The sequence below is a fragment of the Taeniopygia guttata genome, chromosome Z, assembly GCF_048771995.1.
Source record: "Taeniopygia guttata chromosome Z, bTaeGut7.mat, whole genome shotgun sequence".
NCBI lineage: Eukaryota > Metazoa > Chordata > Aves > Passeriformes > Estrildidae > Taeniopygia > Taeniopygia guttata.
Genome location: NC_133063.1, coordinates 72,522,656 through 72,547,517, shown reverse-complemented (window position 1 = coordinate 72,547,517; position 24,862 = coordinate 72,522,656). Strand labels below are relative to the sequence as shown.

General features: G+C 38.5%; 1 protein-coding gene across 1 annotated transcript; it reads right to left on the bottom strand.

Moving 5' to 3' along the window:
- Positions 1–830: 830 nt before the first annotated feature.
- Positions 831–20,929, bottom strand: LURAP1L (leucine rich adaptor protein 1 like). Its single transcript, XM_030258345.4, has 2 exons — positions 20,461–20,929; positions 831–1,350 (listed from the first exon to the last, which is right to left on the bottom strand). Exons 1-2 carry the CDS (start codon positions 20,656–20,658, stop codon positions 976–978), a joined length of 573 nt encoding a protein of 190 aa, XP_030114205.1. The 5' UTR covers positions 20,659–20,929; the 3' UTR covers positions 831–975.
- Positions 20,930–24,862: the final 3,933 nt, after the last annotated feature.

Sequence of the window (24,862 nt, the reverse complement as noted above, 5' to 3'; positions counted from 1 at the left end):
TTCACTGTTTGTATGCTGGAAATACAGATTCATCATCTGCTAGGGTGTCTAGTCAAATTTTAGTTCTTTTACTCTAATTTTCTTCTTACTGTAGAAAGATAAAATCTTGCGGGGTTTCTTATGATTCTGAAGCACTTAAAAGAAAAATCTACCACCTAATCTTCACAAAAGCAGGGACCAGGGCAGCCTCAAAAATAGAGGCACTACACGCAACAGTTACTGTTTTACTTCTCAGCTACTTCCAGTGTAACTGATTAGCTGCAGCTCTTAACTGCACTAGTAGACACAAAAATGTTAAGGCAAACTTACTTGTAAAACAGGAAAGGAAAAGACAGCAGGGCAACACTGCTGAATTAAAAAAAAAAAAAATTAGAATCAGAATTTAACATCAAATTTAGGCTAGAGACAAGAGAATATTGCAAAATGAAAGAAACCCCACACAGAAAAATTTAAAATGCTTTATATTTCAAATGAAGACAGCTTAACAGAATCAAATTTCATTGCTTAGAAGAGGAAAATTATTTTGTAGAGGTATTTTCAAGATTCAGATTTAAGGCTCAATAAGAACAGTCTCTTTGGAAAGGCCAGATGTGGTAGTCAAGAAAATTTATGACAACATATATTTATCAGAAGATGCTTTATTAACAACAAATACAAAATTTTTACTCATTCCCTGATGTTTCATTTTAAAGATAAAGCTTTTCCTTGACCACTTTTACAGACTTGTAAATACAGCATTGTAAAAAATTAAAGCAAAAAAAATTGTGACAATAAATTAAGAAAATGTGAGGATGAGACAAGCCCAACATATCAAGGACAAAATGCATTAGAAGAAATAGAAAAGTTATGCAATAGAATTGAAATATCATATTCTCCTTCCATAAGGACTTTGGGGGTTTTGCATATGAAATAAAATAGCAGCAAAGAAAAAGAGTAAGTACAAGTGCATTTGTGTCCCACTGGAACTTGTTCTTATTAACCAAAACAGTAGTAATCATCAGAATCAATTTTGGGATGTTTATGCAGAGACTGTGAGTCCTCTGTGATAGAAGAATCACTGAACTTGTCCATATCTGAAGGAGTTTGGTGACCAGGGACATCATCCACTAAGGTGTCCAAGTAACTCCCCACTGATATTCCATCCAGTCCATCACTACAGTCTTGTAAACTGTTACAGCTGCCATGGAGGGATGTCTCCTGACTTTCTAGCAAGCTGCACAGGCTTCCACTCAAACTGCTGCCTCTGCTGGCAATGGCTTTCTCTTCAATCATCCACTTGATTGATTCAATACTTTCATTGATGAGTAGGAGCTGGCGCATAAGCTTCACATCAGTGGCTCGGAGATTAACCTAGAAGGCAAAAGTGATTTAAAAAATTACTCTTCATAATCAAGCCAAAGAGCAGGCTTGAATGGGCTGAAATAAAACACATAAAAAAATATCCAACTTTCCTATCTAGGACAAATCTATTCCAGTAAGTAGTAAAAAACCAACCAAACAAAAATCTCCCAAAGTATACCTATAGTAATACTTTCAATTAAGGTCAAGTGGGAACCTGGTCAGCCTCCCTAAGCACTCCATTAACAGGACTGATGGTCAATGGCAAGACTTGTATGCACAAGGCTACAACACTGTTTAGATGAGAAACACAGCTGCTATGACAACTCCTGGGGACAGCCTTTCACTAATAAGAGAACCAAGACACAAAGCCATTTCTATTTACCCTTACTCTAAGCTACTTACAGCTACAGATATCTATTCACCCCAAGTTATCCTTACTATGGCTACTTGGGCAACCTAAAATTTCCATAATTTGGAAAAAAGCTTATGGGCATTTAATTTTTACTCACACTACTCCTAAGTGGACATGAAAATTTGCTAAATAAATGTCTGAGAGTTTAAATCTTTAACTTATTGAAACTATAACTTTCAGTTACTTAAACCCGTATTAGATGGAGGTGATGAAGTTCAGAGGTAACCACATATTATAGACACAGAGCAAGCATTTGCCACAGCTATCTAAATAAAAATTGGACATTAAGAACAAACTCCTACTTTCCCACTTAATTGTGGTGGTTCATGCAAACACACAGAAGTGTTAATAGTAATGCTCAGTGAAATATTACAGTGTTGCATTTGACAGATTATTTGAGTTAACCATCTTAATGTTTTCCTTACAGGCAAACTATATAAACCACTTTTTAAGTCACTTCAGCTGACAAATAAAGGTGAGGCTTATATTCATAGCTTCCTTCTCTTCATCTGAAACATCATAGATACTGGAAAAAATAATCTGAAGAATAAAAGACCCTGAATCTGAACAAAAGACCCTGTCTTATGTGCCACATCAAAAATTTGGAAGTCTTCACTCAACTGAAAAATAAAGAAAAAACAAGTAAGATCTATTACACATCAGACAATTGATATTTTATACAATTCTCCAGTTCACAATTGTACAGAAAAATAGCAAGTGTATTGTTCATAGACAATGGTCTGGAACAGAATGAGTATTCTCAGGAAGCAAAGACTGTATCTTACTTTGCCAAGAGTATAAACTGAACACTATCCATACTCAAATGCCATCTTCTCAGTATCCCGAATTTCACTGACACTGACCTGTACAGATGTTCAAAAATTATTTTAATGTGTTTTTATTCTCTTAGATACTGCAGAAGATTGTAGTGGATCCAGCTAGGACTTTTCCTAGCAGCTGTTATGGTTTTGTTCCCTGTATCTGTGACCAAAGTATGCCAGTAGCATTCCAGTGTTTCAACTCCTGCTGACCAGGGAGAGCAATCAAGGCCTTTTCTGTTTTTCACTCTGCACCCTCAGAGGTAGTCTATGATAGAGAAAGATGCTTGGAGTGAACAGAGATGGGATAGTTGACCAGAATTCATTAAATGGATATTTCTTGCCAAACAATGTTGTGCCCAGCAATAAAATCTGTGCATTTAATCTTTCCTTTGGGGCTGGCTTGGTCTACTGGTGGGAAAAGGTGTGCCACTGACTTTGCAACACTTGTTCATTCATTTCCTTCATTTTTAAACTGCCTTTATTACAATCTAAGTTTTTCTCGCTTTTGCTCTTCTAAATGTCTCCCCTGATGCCACTGGAAGAGGAGAGGAGAGTGAGTGAACAGCTGGTGCATTGTTAGTTACAGGTCAGGAACAACACAATGCAAAGACATTCCAAGCTTTGCCAGTAACAGACTGCCTATATAGCCATCATATGCATTCCCAGCTTCCTTCCCCAATCCCCAGAATGACTTCTGAATTATTCTCAATACAGTATCACAGGAGTTAACACAGTTAAATCTCTGCAAAACTGTGCAAAACAGTTCTACCTACCATTCATGGTTTTAACAATACTGCCCATCTATCATTGTTTCAGAAGTGAGGTTATGAAAACAGATTGACCATTTTGTAGTTCTCCTGCCCAAGCCAATTCCTCTACTCTAACCAATAAATCACTATAAACCATTTGCTCAGCAGCTAGACTGTCATGAAAGTAGTAAATTACCCAACTTCTCAAATGCAACTACAGACTTCAGCAACTTGCTGAATATAAACATGTTAGGAGACAAGTTTCCCAAAAGGCTGATTAAGGAAATGTTTAACAGAACTAGCACCAATATGACACAAATGAAACAGTCCCTTTTAGATAAAGTAGACATCTCATATATTTCAGATTCAGTTCACAGGAAATAATTTTTTTTTTCTGTAAATACAGCAACAGCTTCAGCATTTTTGTGGAATAGCCTTACTGGAAGCAATTCTTTGCATTCCTGGATAGCAGAATCATCCTCCTCCTAGCTACCATGTCATTCCAAATCTCCCATATCAAGAGTGTGCTTTTCCTAAAGCAAATATTAAAAAGTAGTTTAACAAGTGTCATCTTTCTTTAATATGGCTTACTTCATCATCAGTTCGATAACACAAAAATGGCAAAATGACATTTTTTGCCCCTTACATGCTTTAGCACAGACATAATCACTTATGTAATTGCAGCCCATTTATCTTGGAAGTTGTTGGAGTATACAAGTTGGAGTGTTTTTGGAGTAAACAAGTCAGTCCAAGACTGTTCAGCTAACAGGACTAAACACAATAAAATCTCACCATGCTTGACAGCTCCATTTGTTATGCACAGTAACAGGTGCATGTCATGAACAATCTGAACAGTGCATCATAACTAATACAGGCTTGTCAGAACAGTTTTTATAGCTGTCCTTTAAGTTAAAGCTAGAGCACAGGACCACCACAGGAAAGGTGTGTGTTATTATGGATCAGTCCTCAGGAAAAAACTTAGGGTGTATAAAGTAAACTACAAGAGAGTAAAAACTAATTTTCTGTTACAAGTTAACTTTTATATATTTTTGCTTAGTCTTGCTCCATATATTTGCAATAGTGCTGATCACAAGAAGGATACTAAATGTTTAACATTAAGAGCTAGTCACAGCAGGAGAAAATAATGAAATTGAAGTGATAGCATCTTTCTTGTAACACATTCTGGTAGCGTAAGCGCACACATTAGCATTCAGAAAGAACCAGAACTTTAAGCTGAAGGAATAGTTGGACTAAGCACCTGTCTGTGCCTCCTTCTCCTACTTGTCATTCTAATAAAATATTTTTTCCTTTCTTTTGGTCTTCTGTAATAATATGTAAAACACTTATAATTTGTTCAAGAGAATTGATATATATGCAAACACAAGGGCTTTTGTGTAATACTTATATATGCAGAGAGACACACAAATATTCATGCTATTTTTTAATACAGTTCAGGGTTTCTGAGAAAGATTGACTAGGTTATTGCTTTTAGAATAAAACTTTGGATGACCAGGACTGCTAACAAAGACAATTATTGCTTCCTGGCACTCGCCCAAAGTAGCGCATTGATCACTTAGCTTTTGGATCAAAGTCAGATATGTGGTCACAATTTGGGCAAAACAGCCTTGTTTTTCACTGCTGCATGTTCTGCAGACATAGCTTCCAGTCAGTTACAAAGAGAGGGTCACCTTCCCCTCTGGAAATGAAATGGCAAACCCAAAATGACAGCTAAATATACCCTATAAGCTGTGAAAGCTGTTTGAAACTCTAGATTCTTCCTGCACATTACTTTCTTTTAAATTCCTGGATTCACATGCTGCTTCTTCTAGTTACAGGAATTCTACAGAAATATTAATGGCAACCATAAAACATGGTTTGAGGAAAAGACATCCCATTTCATTTTTTTCTCAAAACTTTTCATTTTTCAAAAGACATTTCCATTTCATTTTTTTCTCAAAACTTTTATGTTCTGTGCCATAAAGAGTCTACTAGTAAAAGGAAAAGAATTGATGGACCTAAATAATGAAGTATTTTTCTCAGGATAAGTTTTTTAGCCAGAGCACAGTGAAGTAAGTCCTCACAATAGACAAAATCTTATATTTACAACTTAATGGATTCAGGGGACTATTTAAGTCACTCAGATCAGAAGCTCTGCTCTACACAGAATCTCAAAATGAATCTGGGGTTAGCTATTCTGGAATCTGCATTCTAAAACATCTTGAGTTTGTACACAAATTCCATGATAAGAGGAAGTGGATGGAAACAGTACCAAAATACAGTACTCCTGGGAAAGCCCCTAGGAGGTTCAGGCCTGGGAAGTCTTGCAGAAGGTAACAAACACAGGGAAAGGTTAGATGAAACTACGTGCAGCCAATTCCATCTGTTGCTAAACACTACCACACCCATCTCCATCACACTTTTTGCAAACAGAATTTCAACCAGTAGAACTTTTCCACACTAAACAGTATTGTTTAGTGTGCATAACTAATATGGTTCAGGAGTATTAAATACTACTATTGTTTCCATTTCCTAGGAGGTGTCAGAGATAGCTTTCTGCTTTCCTACTCAATTTCTTGTATTTCCCTTATCATTCAGGATGACGAGCTTGCCAGCTATGCGTCCCCTTTAATTTTTAAAAGGGAGATTATCTCAGCTTTTCATAAAATAGTAAATTCCATCAATTAATTCCAGTTGCAATTAAAAATATCTAAGAATCCATATCCAAATAATAGTTTGTTTTGCATTCTGAGATGTCTCTTCTGAAAAAAACCTGACTTTATTCTATTTTCTCCTGTTGTTACTTTTACTATTACAAACACTGAATAACAAGTTTTAAAGTAACTAAGGAAATTAATTTACAAGGCAAAAGATGAGGGTGAGGGAAATAAAAAAATGGTTGGCAATTACTCAAATTTTATCAAGATACAAATATAGTAAGAAGATATATAAGGATAAAAAACTGGTCAATAAAACCCCATGGACTAATTCTGTGAGACCATAACAAGCTAAAATACCATAAGAAACTTATTCAAAATCCAAAATTCAGAATATGTGAATTCAAGTGTTATTTAACTGGAGTCACCAAGATAACATGGTTACAACAGACTAAGTCTGGAGACATGCACAGGACTTGTTTATAAGCCACCATCTCAAAGCATGAAGCACACCATTTGAAGGTGAGAAAGCTGAAAGTAATACTACAACAGCTTTCCAACACCAGTGAGCAAAAGAGATGCTCTTCTTTCTTTTTCCCATTTAACATGTCTAAAATAAAATAAAACCACAAATAATGTCTGCTCCTTTAACACACGGGATGATTTAAACTTCTTGCTGCTTCTAAATTGTCCCACTGATTCAAGGTGTTTGCATTGGTTTCTTCATATAATTATGCTGCTTTAGACAAAGGTATTTCAGGACCAAGATGAAAAAGATTAGAATGCCTAGGCTGACTTCTAAATTTGAACTTCCCCTGAATTTGAATCTTCACCATCTCCTGTTAAAAAAGAAGCGAGTTTTATGTGACAGAGAGTAAGAAGACAAGTTTACTGTCATTAACTGGAAGGAATCTTCTGTGGACCAGAGGAACAGTAACTTGATTGTAGGAATGTGCCACATGCACTCCACAGAAAAGCCAACTAACTGTGGTAAATAATTCACACCACAATAATTCAAGCTAACCCAACCAGCCTGACTGAAACACTATATAAGCTCTCTCAAAACAATGGAGATGTGAACTAAAGCCTGGAAGAGGATGAGACTGTCAGAGTCAAGGTAGGTACTGTTAATGTTCATCATTATGCCTTCTGACTCTGTGACTTATCTCACATTGAGCTAGCTAAATTAAATTCCAGTCAATAGTAATAAATGTACACCAACAGCTTTTTCTGCATCTTTTTCTGTTTGTTTAAGCATGGACTTGTGTTACAATGGATTTCTGTATCATTTTCCCATTTATTTTCTCCTGATTTTTAGGCTTGTGGTAAACGTCAGACAACGAAGAGGGAGCTTCAGAGGGAGCACATAAAAAAGCTACATATATATACAAACACATACAATATACATACAATATATATTGTACATATACACATATATACATATACTATATATAGTATATATATAGTACATATATATGCATATATATATACACACAATATCTATTGTACAATATATATACAATATATATACACAAAAGCTAAATTTTTGTGACCCATTGTTGATTTTTAGTTATGGTTCACTGATTTACTTTTTTTCTGCAAGGTAAGTTAACTGACCTTTCGCAGCTGTACTTCCATAAATGAGTCATAATAAAAATACTGTGGCAGACCACGGAAATTTTGATCACTTAATTTTTTACTTATTTTGCAAGAGTTTGATTATAATCTTGCATCTCTTGAAGATTCCAAATTTGTTAAAACCCTCACATCAGATTTTTTAGGTAGCATTCACTACAAATGTTGAACTCCTAGCTGCTCAAAAATTGAGTAGCCATTGAGTTTTCAGTTTCTGTCTGCACCATTAGCTACTTTAAACAGAAGCTCTAGCCTAGTCATTGTCCTGCTTCAAATTCCTGCATTTCCACTGCAATTCCTCACAATAAATATTTCCACAGGTCTTTGCGTAAAATTTGGCAGCCACATAACACAGCTCTTTTAATTAGGAATGAGAAAGAGAGACCTTGTGATTCCATATCAGCCACAAAAGCAGAGCTTACCAATCCATTAGCTAAAGCAAGGAAGTGGGCAAGTCAGGTCTGAGCCACCACCGGAATAATGTAGGAGAAGACACCAGAATAATTAGGAAGCAAAGCAACTTCATGAGACAGCAAGTTAGTTCAGTAGGCAATTAGAGTAAATAAGTCAATGAGCAGGTTTCAAGGACGTTTCTTGCAAATATATGAACAAAATATTATGTTAATATGGTCACCATCTGGTACAGGAAATTACAGTATTGGCGATTTACATTTCTCTAGTTTAATATTTTAATTTTATGCATACTAATTGTTTCCCTTACACTCAACAGGAAAATACATACCACCAAGCTGTGCAATTCTTTAGTCATATTATCTCTGAAAAAAATAGAAAAGATGAATCTCAAGGCTTTTTTTTACTGCCTTGAAAGATGCATGGTCCTTGTCTGGGAAGTATGTATGGGCAGACTGCCAAGTGCATTAATACCTTTGATAATAACATACCAATGATTAGGATGAATAATTTGATCAGTAGGATGTATTTTTTTCTTTTAACATCATAGGTTTTAGGTATCTTGTATGCTTAAGTGTAATAAAAAATGCCCGGGGGTGGGGGGGTGGGGGGTGGGGAGAGGGAGGGGAAGTATATTTTTATTTGTTTGCTTTAGTTTTTTGGCCATCTCTTAATTTTGTTATGAAAAAGACAGCTTTTATACTTATTTAAGTATCTCCTAAGCAGATATGACAATAACTGTGAAAAGGAAACATGACATAAAACTGAGAGCAAGTAGAAGGAAAAAAAAAAGTTAATTACTTAGGTTCTTATTTCCTCACCTCCTGTCCAAATAAAACAAATGTTAAGTGAGCTCTTTAAATAAATGGAAGTACCACAGAATTCAAAGAGAGAAACATCCCATCACAGAAGGTTAAAAAATATAAAAGGAAAATCCTGACACTTTTAAAGTTTAGTTGAATTAACATGAAAGAAAGCAGTGAGAAATGTAGGGATTTGTGAAGAGGAAAAACTTCTAATGCTGCTGGAAGATTTTACTGAATGTTTCCAAATACCTCAAACTACTGTCAAAAAAGAATCATCCGACCTTAGAAATTTATCTACTGTGACAAACATGAACATGTCCAGAACAATCCATAATATAGACCCACATTTGTTGATAGACAAGATAACTCCATTGCAAACATTCAGGTCAATATGAAGCTGTAATATTTAGCTGTGGGTGTCAGAAAGTGTTACAACAGATGGACGATCACAGCATCATTATGAAGTGCTCTGGACACCAGCCACAATGCAGGACTGCATATGTCTTCTGAGCACTGGGGCTCAAGAACATATTTAATTTCCTTTTTTCATTGAATTTCACTCTCTGCCTTATTTATGTTTGTCCTGAACAAAACATAGTCTTACCAACACTATGCAAAAAAAAAAAAAGAAAAAAAGTAATAACTCCATCCCGGTTCATCCCTTCAAAATTAATTACTTTTAATACTGGCTCTGTGGAAATATACTCAAAACAATTAGAACTAAAATAAAAGAAGATAATAGGGTTTGCTTCCAAGTATATGCAAAGTTTGAAAATATTGCCTTTATAGAGATAATATAACATTTTAAAAACTAAAAAGAAACCCCAAAACCAAAAAAAAAACCATTAAAAAGTCATCAAAACACCTAACTTATTTCATTAAAGCACAACTGAGACAAAACAGCAGTAATGCTGGGGAGAAATCTGAAAGTTCTTGAAATTCAAGTCTCTTTTCACAATACCACTGGAGAGACACATACCATTAAAAAAGAAAACCTTTGCCTAATTCACCCTAGAATTCAAAATGGAATTCTATTCTATTTGAAGCAATTCTGTGTTCCTGGAGATGGGGTATATCCTATTGAAAGCATATTTCTAATCAACCTGCAGTCCTATTTACTGAAGGCTTACCTGGATAATAATAAAAAAGAACTTCAAGATAGCTTTTGTATTATAAATTATATGTGTTCCTAAAAATCCTTCAGTAGTCTTAGAAGCTGATTTACAGATAACTGGAATTCTTCCCCTATTAAAACATTATGAGCATTATGTTTCCATGATGAATTTTTGAATAAAAATGAGTAAATATCTTAAAAAAGAAGGGGGTTTATTTTGTTTTTGTTATGTTCGCTTTGTGAGCTAATTGAAGTTCCATGTCTTTCAAAGTCAGCTTAATTTTTCCTCATCCAAATCTCCTTGGTGCTGTAATCACCATTCTCCTAAAACATGGTCCCTACACAGTCTTCATAGCTCTCTAAAAGTACTAGCAAGTTTGAGGTCTTTAGGTAACATCAAATTGCCTATTTTGAGTCTCTGAAACAAAAACACCCTTTTAAACCTCCAAGTATCCATAAAAAAATAAGTAATTTAGTCATTTCTCATCCACTAAGAAGGTACGAAACAGCTAGCAGCTAACCTGCATCTGCGAACTACAGAATAAAAATCAAGAAGCAAACAGGCTACAACCATTTCTAGCAAGCTGAAATACTTTAATTGGCCAGCACAAAGAGCTGAGCAGGCTGTTGAGAACTACACCAGCTGGAACTTTTGAGCCCTTTTGGCTCAAAACCCACAGACTCCTTTATTTCCCACAGAGCACACCAAGGCAATTCATTCCGGAGGTCACAAGGTGTGATTATCAGTGAATATTAACAATTAAACACACATTTTATGCTTCCAGGCAAGTAAGTGAGAAGGTAGTAAGAGTAACCAGTCATGAACTATAAACTACAAGGCAAGACCAGGCACTCTAGGTAGCATTTTCTTTCCACATTATTTGATCCCTTCTCTGATCAATAACTGTTATCCACACCATATAGTGCAGTCCTCAGCTTCTCCTGAACAACTCTTGCTCATGTCATATCGCTCTTTTTATACTTAAATCTGTTCCTAGCAAAGATTTCTACATAGAAGAGCACAGGGGTATTGTGGTGTGATTCTAGTTCAGCAAAGGATATTAATCCTAGCTGTCAATGCAGTTATCAGATGTATGAGTAGCTTTAGAATGAATCAAGGTCATTGCTTGCATTTCTCATTTCTTCTTCTACAAGGAAGTACTAGCTACTAAGCTAGTAGGGGAGGAAAAATAAGGTGCAAGACTTGCAAAACATGGCTAGGAAAAGATAAATATGGCCTTTCTGAATAATCAAGGATAACCTGGGGAAAGAGAGAACTGGTCAAGGAAAACTCAGAAGATTTGGACTAGATAAATTTGGTTCTATTTGAAAAAAGCTGGTAACAGATCTTCTGAAGTAATCTTGTTATTAAACTTCACCAGAGTACAAATTAATAAAAATGAAGGGAGAAAAATTACAAAATATTAGATCATAGTGTTTGTTTGGTTGCATTGTCTTTCTTGTCTGAAATGCATGGACTGATGCTCTGCACTGAATTAGGTGAATGCCTAAGCAGCTTTATGAAGTTATCATCACAGATGGCTACCTCATCTGGCTACGGGAAAAAGAGCAACTTGCCTTCATTTCCCTGCCTCAGTCACAGCAACCAGCAACAGGTGGTAACAAAGAAGGATGTAAATTCCACAGGCCTTTGAAGAATATCACTATTACTTTGGTATGCTAGTAGTAATGCTTTTCTCTTGCAAAGAAGCTTTCTCCTCTCTCTGCAGTAGCAGGATTTACAGTTTTCTGCTACAAACCCTGTAACACTAGAACTTTGCCACACAACACAAATTGAAATAAAAATATTTCAGTGCACTGCACAATTCTGCCAAGACATGTGGACAAGCCATTAATCACAGTGGTTGAAACAGCCCTGTGAAGGCAAAATGTAGCTGAAGTCACAGAACAGGATGATTCCTGTAAAAATTATTCTGTCTTCATATTTGCTCCTCTCATAGCTGTATAGTTTCAAGAAGACTAGAAAATCAGTCTAAAGTTTACAATGACTCCTTGTATGACATCTGCAAGTTGTCATGTTTTTGTGCAGGTCTGTCTAAATCCCTTTAGTCAGAAAACCTTTCTGCCCATTAAAAGATTCTTCAACACCAAAAACCAACCTAAACCCCCTACATTGTCACTGTTTTATTATCAAGCACTTTGTTCTAAACAGGCACCATTTGCCTTTGTCAAACAAAGAAAATAGTCTGTAGTAGCTGCCAAACTCGAAAAGATGTTCCAGCCTTTCAATGTGGCCTTTCCAGGCACACTTATAAAGGTAAAAATTAATCTCATTCCGGGAAGATAGATGATAGATAGATAGATAGAGAGATAGATGATAGATATTCAGAATCAGAGAATCATAGGAGAGTTGAGGTTGGAAAGAACCTCTGATCTAATGACACCACTGCTAAGGCAAGCTCAACAGGATCCAGTCCAGGCAGGTTTTAAAAATTTCAGGAAAGGCAGACTCTATAACCTCTCTGGGCAACCTGTTCCAGTGCTCAGCCATCCTCAAAATAAAAAGCTTTTGTTTATATTTGGATGGAACCTCCTGTATTTCAGTTTGTGCTCATTGTCCCTTGTCCTGTCACTGGGCACCACTGAAGAGTCTAGTCCCATCTTGACAGCCACCCTTAAGACATTGGTTTAGCTGTCTCTTCTCCAGGCTAAACTGGCCCAGTTTCTTCAGGCTTTCTTCATAAGAGAGATGATGCTCCAGACCCCTACTCATCTTTATTGCCCTCTGCTGGACCAGCTCTCCAGTAGTTCCTTGTCTTAAACTGGAAAGCCCAAAATGGATCCCCACACAGTACACCAGATACGGCCTTACCAGGGCTGAGTAGAGGCCTGTCTACACAATTTGCACTAATTTTCTAAAGGGGTGGCTGAACAGTACAGATCCTATTCCTCCTTCCACAGAAATGCTTCCGCTTCCTCCTTGGTGTCAGGACTGTTTTTTTTCTAGTCATTTATGATTACTGGAAGGATCAGGGTCTGAGTCTGAAGTTTTTAAATTAAAAAGTCTTCTAAGCTGAATTTTAAGAAAGTAATGTCTAATGTTTGCTGTAGCTCATAAGCAAGTATCTGAGCTAACAAGAGCAGTGCAACTACCTCAAATAGAACACTTCTTTAAACCAATGGAAATCCTGTAGGGAGACAAAAAAAAAAAAAACAAAAAAAAAAACAAAGCAATCAAGCTGCTCTGTTTTTTTCTATCTTGGGGTAAAAATGTGTGAGCTTGAAAACACTTGTTGCATTATATTTCTTAGCTGTGTTTCCTTGTGTACCTATAAAGAGGGTTCATAGCTGAACCAGAATGCAGTAAAACGGCTCTTCTTTTGGAAGCATTTGAGTTATGAATGCAAATGATATATAACAGGAGCAAACAAAATCACAAATTATGCCAGTGAAATGTTTATAGAATCTGAAACCCCCAGTAGTTAAATAGCAATTTACCATTGTTTTAAAGTCACTAAATGCTTTCACTTCATCTGGCACTGCACCCACCAGGGCCATACAGCACTGAGAGGAGTCTATTGTACAGCATGGTAAATGAAACATTCTGATAACTTCTCTGGCAGCTTAGCTAATTTGTGTTTACAGTTAATTAAGACATGTGCCATACCATTCTCTTGACAAATTGGAAGTGTTAAGAACAGCTAGGTTGGTAGGAATAGACAAGGATTGGATTGCTGAGGCCAGGGTTACATTGGTGTGCCAGTATGCTCTTTTCCATGTTTATGGAAGCTGTAGGCAAGTTTGCATATCCTGAAAAAATGGAGTAGCTGACTTTATACACTTATATACCTGACATATATATACTCTCTAGTGTCCTTCCTTATCTTCTTCTATGATAGAAGATAAACTTCCTTGAGAGCTACTTCAAAGAGAGGGATTCTCAGACACATTTTATTCCACACATTCACTTGCAGGCAGTCACCAGAGGGACTCAGGACTGAAACACAGAACAAGCGACCTGTGAAATAAATGACTGTCTCAATATCCCACTAGATTTGAAAAAGCCTGAAAGGTTGAACTGTGTTGTTTATCTTTCAAAGATGTAATACAAGATGGCTTATGGACCCTCTGGATGTGTTTTGGTCACATGTTTTGGTCACCCTCCAAATCAGAGCTGCTTCCAGCTACTTACCACGAAGACTTTCACCACAGGAAAAAGCGTGTAATTAGAAGTCACATTTATCGGAGTAAGGCTGGATAGCAAAGGCTATAAGTCTGGCTTCATAACAAAAAAGTTTCCCTTTTATTATGAGATTGTCTTGTAATTTTATGATCAGAGTTCTTCATCTTTATAAACAGTAAATTGAGAACCATCTTTTGGAACTGCTTACATACAGTAAGCATAACTTCCATGTTTATAAATGCAAGATAAATTCATCAGAGAAATTGCACTCAATTTAATTGAACTACAATTGCTTTTCCACAGCTCAGATCCTCTGTCTTTTTACTCCTGTAACTTCATCTTCATTTGCTTCGGATTCCAGTAATCAGCCTCCCTTCCAGGACATGGACAGAAATGTAACACATGGATAATAAATACACCCACTGTGGAAGTTTACTAGGTTTTGACCTTGAGGGTAGAGAACAGACAAATAATCTAGTAACCTTTAAAATATGAATTGAAAATCCATTATGTTTCTTTTACTATTTCCTGTTAGGAAAAATAATGTATTCAAGAGTCGAAATGCACTTGTTGGCAATCACCTCTGCTTAATATACATATTTGGTATTGTGCATTTCAAGTTTTTCCTGCTCATGCATAAAAGGTAATTTTAATTTGTTGCTGCCATAAGTAACCACATAAAAGAAAGCATCCACACATAGTTGCAATGATCAAAGGGCTGGAAAATCTGCCAAAGGAGGAAAGACTTAAGGAGGTAGGTCTTTTCTCCCTAGAGAAGGCTTGGGGATAGGAGTATCTCCTCACAGCATTACAGTAATTCGGGCTGATACAAAGAGGACCAGGAGAAGTTTCACCTTAATATGAGATCAATGTTTTTCAGTGAAGGCAATCAATCATGAGAATGATTGATTCCCCAGTTACGCAGCTGAGGTTGTCAAGATGGACAGGGTGATTGACAATGTCACCCAGACGCTCTGTCCTTCTAAAGGTGAAACCAGATGGTCTTCTAAAGTACCTTTATGAAATAGCCCTTCCACCCCAGGGTATTCTATGAAAGCCATGCTGTTATGATGATTTCATCAGACAGGTTATAATATATTTGCTAAAAGTTATCATGAACTGTGCAACTCTGTGCAGAAGTGGTTTAGTATTCACATAACTTAATTACAAATTGTCAGGAATCAGAGTTCAAAAATCAACTTCAATGGTTCTACTCTTGGAAAAGTAATCAGGAAGGAATAATGAAATTATAATAAATATTCTCTGAAAAAAAATCTGGCGAAAGTATCACAGTACATGGCCAGTCTAACTGGAAGTCTTGACTTTCGTATTCCTGATGCTGCCGTGATGATTCACACCAGACAGATGCATGTGTACTGAAGTATCTCACACTGATGCTACATGCTAAGGTGCCAGCAAGGTTTTATGGACTCTTGGCCATGCAGCAGCTAAAGCTGAGTAAGAACAGACAAACTCTACAATTCAAATCTTTCTGCCAGGCACTGAGTGAGATTTGCCAGTCAAAATATGCATTGATTTAAATAACCTTGGTCAACTCATCCTACCAGAGATGATCTGAAGAGATGGAAAACTTGGCAAAGTTTTGGTGCTATAGTTAAGTTGCATTGTTTCCTTACTAGATTTGATTATTTTCTCTAAGGATTAATCTACAACACCGTTTTAACGTGAGTCACGGTTATGATCACTGCTCAGTCCGCATTATATGCAAAAATTACCAACTCCTCTACTACATCATGCAAACTGGAGGATATGGAGAGAACTTGCTAGCAAGATACAAGATTAACCCCTTTTTCAGTGAACTTCATGAGGACCTGGAGAAATAAGTTAATTTCTATTTCTGTATGCCTTCTTTTTGTCTAAGAACCTCACTTGAGGGATTCACTGAATAACGGCTCATTAAGAAAAAAAAGTTAATCAAACTCACCTACATAGTAATTTTATATTTAAGATTTTATCTTCAGTCAAGTTTTTAAGCAAAAACCACAATTAAACTAACAGAAAACCAGCATCTGATACACAGCTTTGCATTGCTGAGGAGACACACTGAAGCCAGATCTTGGCTTCAGTTAAGACAACTGATGTTATCATACAAAACAGTTTATGTGGCAGTCTGCACCTACAGCATGTGTTAAAGATCTATTTTAAGTCTACAATTGTAGACTTTTTTAAATCAGTCCTTCAAAGAAACTAATAAATGCAGATCCTCCACAACTGTGGGTCTAATAAATCTGAGCAAATATTAAGTTTGTCAGACTCTCTAGAGCTGGTAGAATAGGGTTACAACAGCTCAGTCTCCAACCTGAACCTTCATTAATGTGCTAGGGATGGTTAAAAAAAACCCCAAAACCAATATAAAAAGCATAAAGAAAACAAGATAAACCAAACAATCAAAAACACCAACCAAGGAGGATTGTCATTGTAATAATCACATATGCTTTAATTCCAGTTTCATTTTGTCAGGGATTAATTGTTAATTAACAATGTTAATCGCCTTTAAAAAACAGTTATACTAAAATTGAATTAGTAGAACAAAGGAGAAGAAAACTCAACTAATGAGTTAGCATGAGGAATATTCCCCTATCTTAAATGCCTTTAGCATGCTCAGCTCCTTGAAAATAGGATTATTTATCCTTCAGTCTAAAAATTGCTGCACTCAGTATACCAAGCTAGATGTTCAGACTAACTAACAAAATTTGTTTAACAATGTTCACTGGAAGGAATCTCATTAAAAGTCCCAGCTTTGCCATCCACGCCTCACTTCCAAGACACAGCTTATCTTTTCTGCCTTAAATATTTTTATGTAAAACATTTTAAAAATTTTTTGTATGTAATGCAGGCTATACTGTCTTTAAATTTCTAGCTTGCAAAGAGGCAAAGAGTTGATTTAAGAAACTTTTGAATTAAAGGGAAAAAAACCCCACCCAATCTCTTTCTTTGAGTGTTAAAGAAAATCTCCCTTTGAGTAATGCCAGAACTTGTGAAGTAGAAATGAGGTTTTACAAGCAGTATCATTTCAGGCTGCAGAATGAGATTCACATATTATTTACTGCAGTGAAGGTGCATATGTTGAATGGTGTCCTCAGGAGCATGGTACACTAAAAAAAAGGATGCAGCTATAAAGGTTTATGTTCAACTCCCCAACGGAACATTCCACCTAAAAGACCATAAGAAGAAAGATTTTAATAGTGACAAATTTCATACTGAATCAAGGGTCAGATAGTGGGAGGTATTCATTCCACCCAAGTTTGACCAGAACACAGTGTTTTGACCCACGCTGGCAATTACATTTTGCTTGATCTCTAATTTATGGCATTATAACTCAAAGGTTTTCAGGATCCAATGTAGTCTCCGTCATGGGAAAATGGAGGATAAGAAAAGGTAAGTAAACCTGGCCAAGAAGTTTCGTATTTCAAGAATGATTCTCTGTGTGCTTTGTGTTTGATTTCAGTGGCTATTAGCAAAATCAGGCTTGATGTAAAAAGAACCATTTTGAACTGCAAAAGAATCTGAAAGAGTAAGGGAAAGCCTCAAGTCCTTCACACAGCAGATGGACAGTTGTCACATACACCCCACCTATTTGTCAGGTACTGTAGCTCACAGTAAACCCCAGCATTTCCAAGTCAAAACATTGTCTTTCTTTATATACCACTAGAAAAGAAGGACCTGAATAACCTTGGGGTTTAAATGTTTACAAAAAGTTTTTCTCAAGTCTGGAATGAGCAAGTAACAAACACAGAGGAAAGTCTATCCAAAATTCAGTGAGTAACCTGCCATCATTGTACAACTAGAAAAAAGAAAGGTGAACACATGACACTTGGTTTTCTAGTTCTTTCCATTTTTTGCATGTTTACTACTGCAGCAGCTAAAAATGTCAAAGACCTCCTATGCCTTGCACCAAAACCAAAGAATAATGCATTAGCAAGAGGCGTGAAATAAGAAAATAGATATTTGAGCTTCATTTTAGAAATTATATGCAGTAGAAAAGAAGAAAGAAGCACAGAAAGTAACTACAATTTTTACCTGATATTGTTCATAAATTTATACAATATGTCCGCCAAGAAAACTGTAGAGGGGAAAGTGACAGATTAAGAAGCTGAAGAAACCCTTGGGGTTGAGGAAAATCCTGAAGATGCCAGAGGCTAGAGAAAAAAAAATCCAGGAAGGTAGTCCACTTTCACACTCTGGATTACAGCAGACAGCTGAAAGCATGGGAAAGGTATAGACAGGGTACCAATACTTCATAGTTAGTCATTGTACTGGTGGTTTAATGGGGATATACAGATCAGAAATGGTAAGAGCATTGTAACCCAAGTCCTCTTACTCAGCATGAGAAATTAGTTCAGGAAAGAAAAGTCAGTCGTTGAAGTGACAAAAAACAGGAGAGGGACTAAAACATGTTTGTGCTTATAGAAGGGAGAGAAAAGAGAGAAAAGGGATGCGTGGAGGAAAAAGAGGCAAAAGAAAGAGTGTGACATGAAATTTGCAAGTGTGAAGTAAGAGAAGAGATCAGCTCGAAAGGTAAAGGTGATATGGGCAATTCACTTAATAGGCCTAGTTTTGATGTGAAGTCATGATCTGTCAAAAACTCTGGTTACCTTATTTACTTCCTTTGCAGTCTAACATCCCATGCATGATAAGCTACCTGCAGGTCATTCTATTACCATCATGCAAGCTTAAAATTAAAAAATAAGCGTAAGATAAGCAGTGTCTTACTCAATATTAAAACTGAAATTCCCAGTGATCGCTACCCTAAAATTATAGAATCACAGAATTGCTTTGGTTGGAAGTGACATTAAAGATCATCTAGTTCCAACCTCCCCGGCAAGGACAGGGACACCTTCCAAACGACAAGCAGAAAGGCACTCACAATGTCTCTCAAGCAGCCTGTCCCAGTGTCCCACTACCCTCTGAGTAATTCCTTCCCAATACCTCTGCATCTACCCTCTTACAGTTCAAAGCTGTTCGCCCTCATCCTGACACTCCATGCTGCTTAAGTCCTTCTCTCCAGCTTTCTTGTTTGGCCCAGTCTAGGTAGTGAATGGTGGCTAAAACAGCTTCACAGAATACACCGACAGTTTGATTTGTAGAGATCTCTTAAATAATATGAAGCCATACAACACCAGGTGTAATTTTTAACCTCAAGATTAACATTACCGTCTTGGCTGTTAACTATCAAAATAGTGATACTCTTCCCCTTTTTGCTCAACACACTTATTCTTTAAAAACCCTTACTAACCACACAACTATGTACCTATATATAGCACTGTAGAGGGACTTGTGAGTTGGCATTGAACTTGTTCAGATAGAATGATATAGATTTATTGGCTGTAAATGGCTGAATTCCAAGATTGTTGCATAAAGTTACCTCAACACGTTGCCAAAAAAAAATCCCCATCCCAACCCAATCAAATTTCATCCCATTTTCAAATAAGCTTAGTGGCAGGAGCTATGGAAAGAACTGCTACTAAAAGTGGCTTCTGGGACTTAACATAACACACACTAATAAAAATGGAAACTATTTGTGCTCACATAGTTGAGGTACGCTCCATTGTCAAGATCATATTTGCTGAGTGTTCACTAATCATTTTGTCGCTTGCAAAGAGTTCCTTTTGGTTCGTCTTAGAAAAAAAAATAAGCCAGCTTTATTGCATCCTTTTATGGCAAAATAAATTTATTGATATGGTGACATACAAAGTAGGACAAGCAGCTGCACTAACATAGTAAACAAGTTAGAGGATCTAAACTACATACAGCATAGTCCTATTACAGATCACTGGCAGAAGAAAACATCCCATTCAACCAAAGTAGAAATAGTTGTTTTTTCAAGATTTACTCTTCATGATCTGCAGCCTGTCTGGAACTAATTAAGTCTCTGACGACTGAAGTCCAGCAATCAGGTCCCTGAATTCCAGGCCGAATTTCCAGCCTGAAAAGATCCTGTGTGTCTTTACGTGTTAGCCATGAGCAGGCAACAGGTGCAATGCAGGAAATGCAGTTACAACAACGGTAGAGTGCCTTATTTCTCTCACTGGTACTCCAGCTTTCAGTACTTCTAACGAGCTGACAGGAACAGAAGCCAACTACGAGTCCCTGACGACCTGCCCCGCCGCGAGGAAAAGCGCCAAGGAGCCGACAAGTGGCTCTCTGAGGCACGGACGAGCGGCCTCGCTCTCCCAGCGGCAGCAGGGCGCTCGCTGCCGCCCGGCCGCACCGGGGATGGCAGCGGGGCGGCTGCTCGGAGGGCGGGCAGCAGCCCCTTGCCGCGGTGCCCGGCCGGCAGCGGCAGCGCAGCCCCGTCCCGGTGCTGCCGAGCGGGAGGCGGCCGTGCGGAAGGCTGCGCCCGGCTACTCACCATCTCCTGCCTCAGGAGCTGAAGTTTCGTCTCCAGCCGGGCCAGGGCGGCAGCGCGGCGGCGGCGGGGCCCGGGGGCCGCGGCGGCGGGACGGCCCGGGAGCTCCTCCCCGCGCAGGGGCCGCGCCAGGCTCTCGGGCACTTTGCGCCCCAGCTTCTGCTCGACGTCGCGGAGGTCAGGCAGGGCGCCGGGCTCCATGGCTCGCCCTACGGGGGGCCTGAGGCGGCAGCGGCGGCACTACCCGCGCCCGCCCTGCCGCTGCCGGGGCGCGGAGGCGCCGAGAACCGCGGCAGCGCCGGGGACGGCGAGTGCGCCGCGCGGGGCAGCCGCGGCGGGCATGGGCATCTCCCGGGCGCACCAGTCCTTCCCGGCCGCCCGGGAAAGGAACAGCGGCTAGGCAGGGGCGGTGGAGAAAAACGGCCCCGTTTCGTGTACGAGACCGTGACGCGCCCCGGCAGCTGCGTCCGGCACAGCGCGACCGGAGTCATCCCGCGTCCCGCCCGGCTGCAACTTTAAAGCCGCGGGCAGGTGGAAGAGGCGCGGCGCGGCCCGGCCCTCCCACCGCCGTGCCCGTGCGCAGGGGCCGCACGGCCGCGGCCGCGGGGCGCCCCCGCACGGCGGGGACCGCGCCGCACCGCCCGCTACAGACTCGGGAGCGCCGCGTCCTGGGAGGGAAGGGAGGGAAGGGAGGGAAAGGAGGAAGGGAGGGAGGGAGGGAGGAATATTGCAGTCAAGTAGTCAAGTGCATTCCTCTTAATTTTTTTTTTTTTTTTCGTCCCCCTCCTCTTTAAGAAGCAAAGCTTGCAAGCTGAGTCAGTTGCTCCAACTGGTAGCAAGGCAAATTTTGGCTGTGCAGATAGCAGTGCTGGATGTGTCCTGTTGCTCCTCGCCCCACGGTGCTCCCTCTCCCATGGCACTGAAAAACGTTTGAGGCACTAAGGTATGAATAGCCGCATCTGTGGAGCTACAGCTGACACATTTCAAGGGTGTTGAGAAAGTGAGGCCAGTCACTCTAGGTGTCAAGTTCTCTATAACAACTGGAATCATAAAGTATGGTGTGGTGAACTTGGGGAAAAAAATGTTTTTACAGCAAACTGGATGCTTTTGGTGAAATAATTTAATCCGTATATTATCAGGGACCTTTGCAAGGGTTTACTACAGTCAAGTAAAAAATCTGCAGATGTATCTGATATCTTAAAGGCACATTGATTTTAGACCAGAACCCTTATTTTGTCACTTCAACCATGTGGAAATACCGTATGAGACACATACGAAAATACATTTATTTCTCTCATGTTTGTCATATATCTTTAGTTCATATGACAAAAATTCCATTAATATTCTTCTCAGAAAAGAAAGCCAAAATCAGCCGCTCACAAATAAGAATCTTCCTTCTTACTACCACCATTCCCAAATATTTCCTGAATTTCTATTTTAATATATTGATATTTAAGACTAGCTTCTATATAATCTCATATTAATATTGATTTATGCCATTCTGTAAATTAGTAGGGATCACATTGAAATTCTTCATGTCTGAGCTATGAACACCTTGTTAAACAAAATTTGAAGTTTACATGACTGTTGTTACAACATGGAACCGTGGAACTCACTTGTTGTACAAAGGATCAAAAAAAAAAGTCATTATTCAACTGTATTGAGACTTTCTGTTTGAAGAAACTTAAAAATTCTGAAATTTTAAAAATATTTCAGATTACCTGAATTATCAAGCTTTCAAAAATGAAAATGGAAGAGAAATAATACAAATAATTTATTCTAGTTTGAAGAAAAGTTTTTTCAGTGATAAAAAATTTTCCCAAATCCTACTCCAAATAATTTAAAAATAATGAAATTAAGTCCTTTTCTATAAGGACTTACAAACAACATTCAGAAAGTAAACTGCATAAGGTACCCTATGCATTCATGAATTTATGCTTTACCATCTGATGGCCTGATTCTTACCTTCCACTGGCCTTGCATTAGTACAGCAGCTAGCAAGTCACTGGGTACTTTTGAATTACAAAGATTAAAATATATGCCTATGTTGCAGTCACCTTGCTAAATCTTTGAGGTTGCCAGTTTTGCTAAACTAGTAAGTGTTTCAAGGAAACAGGTTCCTCTTTGAGTAAACAAAACCAGAAAACATGTAAATTTCATTTCTGTCTCATGGGACAGATCCTCTGTCCTCATTTTAGAATAATAAAGTATCCTCATTTATAACGGGTCCATAAAGATAATCTAATCCAATGCCCTGCTCCTTGCAGAACTACCTAAACCTAAACTATATGATTAAGAGCATCATCCAGACACACCTTGGACTCTGACAGGCTTGGAGCTGTGATCAGTTCCCTGGGAAACCTGTTCCAGTGGCCAACCACTCTCTTGATAAAGAACACTTTCCTAATGTCCAGTATGAATTTCCCCAGATGAATCTTCATTGCATTTCCTTATGTCCTGTTACTGATCACCAGAGCAACAGAGTAACCTACTGCCTGCTGTGAGGAGGCTGTAGTCTCTGATAAGGACAACCTTACCTTTTCCAAGGTGAACAAAGTGATCTCAGCTGCTCTTGAGTGCCTTATCCTGGAGGTCTTTCAGCCCTTTGGTCACCCTCCCCTGGACACACTCTAGCAGTTTAGTAGCCTTGTACCTAGGCACGCACCCACAGCTGCACACAGGTCTTGAGATGGGCTACACCAGTGCACAGTAGAGCAGAACAATCGGCTTCCTTGACCAGTCGATGTTGCTGCGCTTGATGCACCCCAAGACACATCTGTCCCTTTTGACTGCCAGGGCGTGTTGGTGACTCATCTCCAACTTGCTATCTACCTAAACCATCACATAGATGCCTTTCTTTGCTTTTCTTCAGTCTCTCATCCACCAGTTATGTATAACCAGGATTACTTTGTCCTAGGCTTAGAATCTGATGCTTGTTCTTGTTAAATTTCATGCAGTTGGTGATTGCCATCTCTCTAATTCAGTCACATCTTTCTGTAAATTCTCTCTACCCTTGAGGGAGTTAAGAGTTCCTCCTACTTTTGTATAACTGGCAAGCTTCCTTAATACACATTTAATTTCCACATCCAGATAATTTATAAAAATACCAAAGAGCATTGGCCTAAAATTGGGGAGCCCCACTGGTGATTGGCTGCCAGCCTGATAGGACCCCATTATTTGAGTCAGCCAATTGTCACACAACATATAATGAACTTGAGTATCTGTGTGCTACGACATTTCGTCCAAAAGGATACTTTGAGAGACAGTAACAAAAGCTTTGTTAAAATCAAAGAACCCACATTACTGCCTTTACTTGGACAACTAGATGGGTGTCTTTGTCATAAAAGGAAATTAATTTAGTAAAGCAGGAATTTCCCCTTGTGAATCAGTGCTGGTTATGAGTAATGACTGTATTGTGTCTCAGGTATTTTTCACTAACTCTCAGAATAAATTTATTCATAATTTTGCCAGTCACTGAAGTGAGACTTATAAGCCTGTAATAACGAAAATCTTCCTTCCTACACTTCTTGAAAACAGGGAGAGCATCCGCTGTGCTTCCAGTTGACTGGGACCTCTCCAGACTCCAAACATTGTTGAAAAAATAATGGGGAGAGTTTCTGCAATGACATTAGCCAGTTTTTTCAGTACACTGGGATAGGTCCCATTGGGCCACATAAATTTAAATGCATTCAGCTGGAGCAGCAAGTCTCAAGATCAGAGTTAGCTGTGAGTTTATCATTTCCCTAATCACTGCCTTCCAAAAGAGAATTTAGGACTCACTGATGTTAAAGACACAGGCAAAAAGGCAGTAAATGCCCCTGCTTTGTCTACAGACTGGTTTTGAGATGACTGGCCTGATCAAGTAATGGACCAGTATTATCTCTGGTTCCTCTTTTGAAGTTAACATGTTTTAAAAAGAAGGCCTTTCATTGTCCTTTAAAGTTCTACTCAGTTTGGACTTTAACTGAGCTTTAGTCATACAAAGTTACTCCATATAGTGTTGAACAGTATCTCTAGTCCTCCTCCTTTTCTCTGTATTCTTCAGCCCTGTGCTGTCCACTCTTTGGGTGAGATTTAGAGATTTTTTTAGTATCTTACTAAGTAAGATCATTTAGATCTATGTTTGCTAGCTTGGTTCTTTCTTTCTTTCTTTTTGTTTTAAGTTCAGATAGAGATATTCACTAATGTTAATGCCTTGTTAAATGCCCCTATCAAGCATTCATTTCCTTCTGTAGCCGAAAGTCTTGAGATTTCAGTCCAACAAAATATGAATGCTTCTATGTATAAGAGACCATACCATCTAACAGCCTCTTGTTAGATAAGCTTTCTATTGCCACATGAGATCATCTGCATCTCCCACAGGTTTTAAGAGCAAGGAATAAAAGCTTCCTCGTTACTCTACTGA

What these genes read in the sequence shown, in the direction of transcription:
- LURAP1L (XM_030258345.4), bottom strand. Translation starts at nt 20,658, where the DNA reads ATGGAGCCCGGCGCCCTGCCTGACCTCCGCGACGTCGAGCAGAAGCTG. An exon ending in AGCTCCTGAGGCAGGAGATG is followed by an intron (nt 1,351 to 20,460) that starts GTGAGTAGCCGG and finishes TTTGCCTTCTAG; the next exon opens with GTTAATCTCCGAGCCACTGA.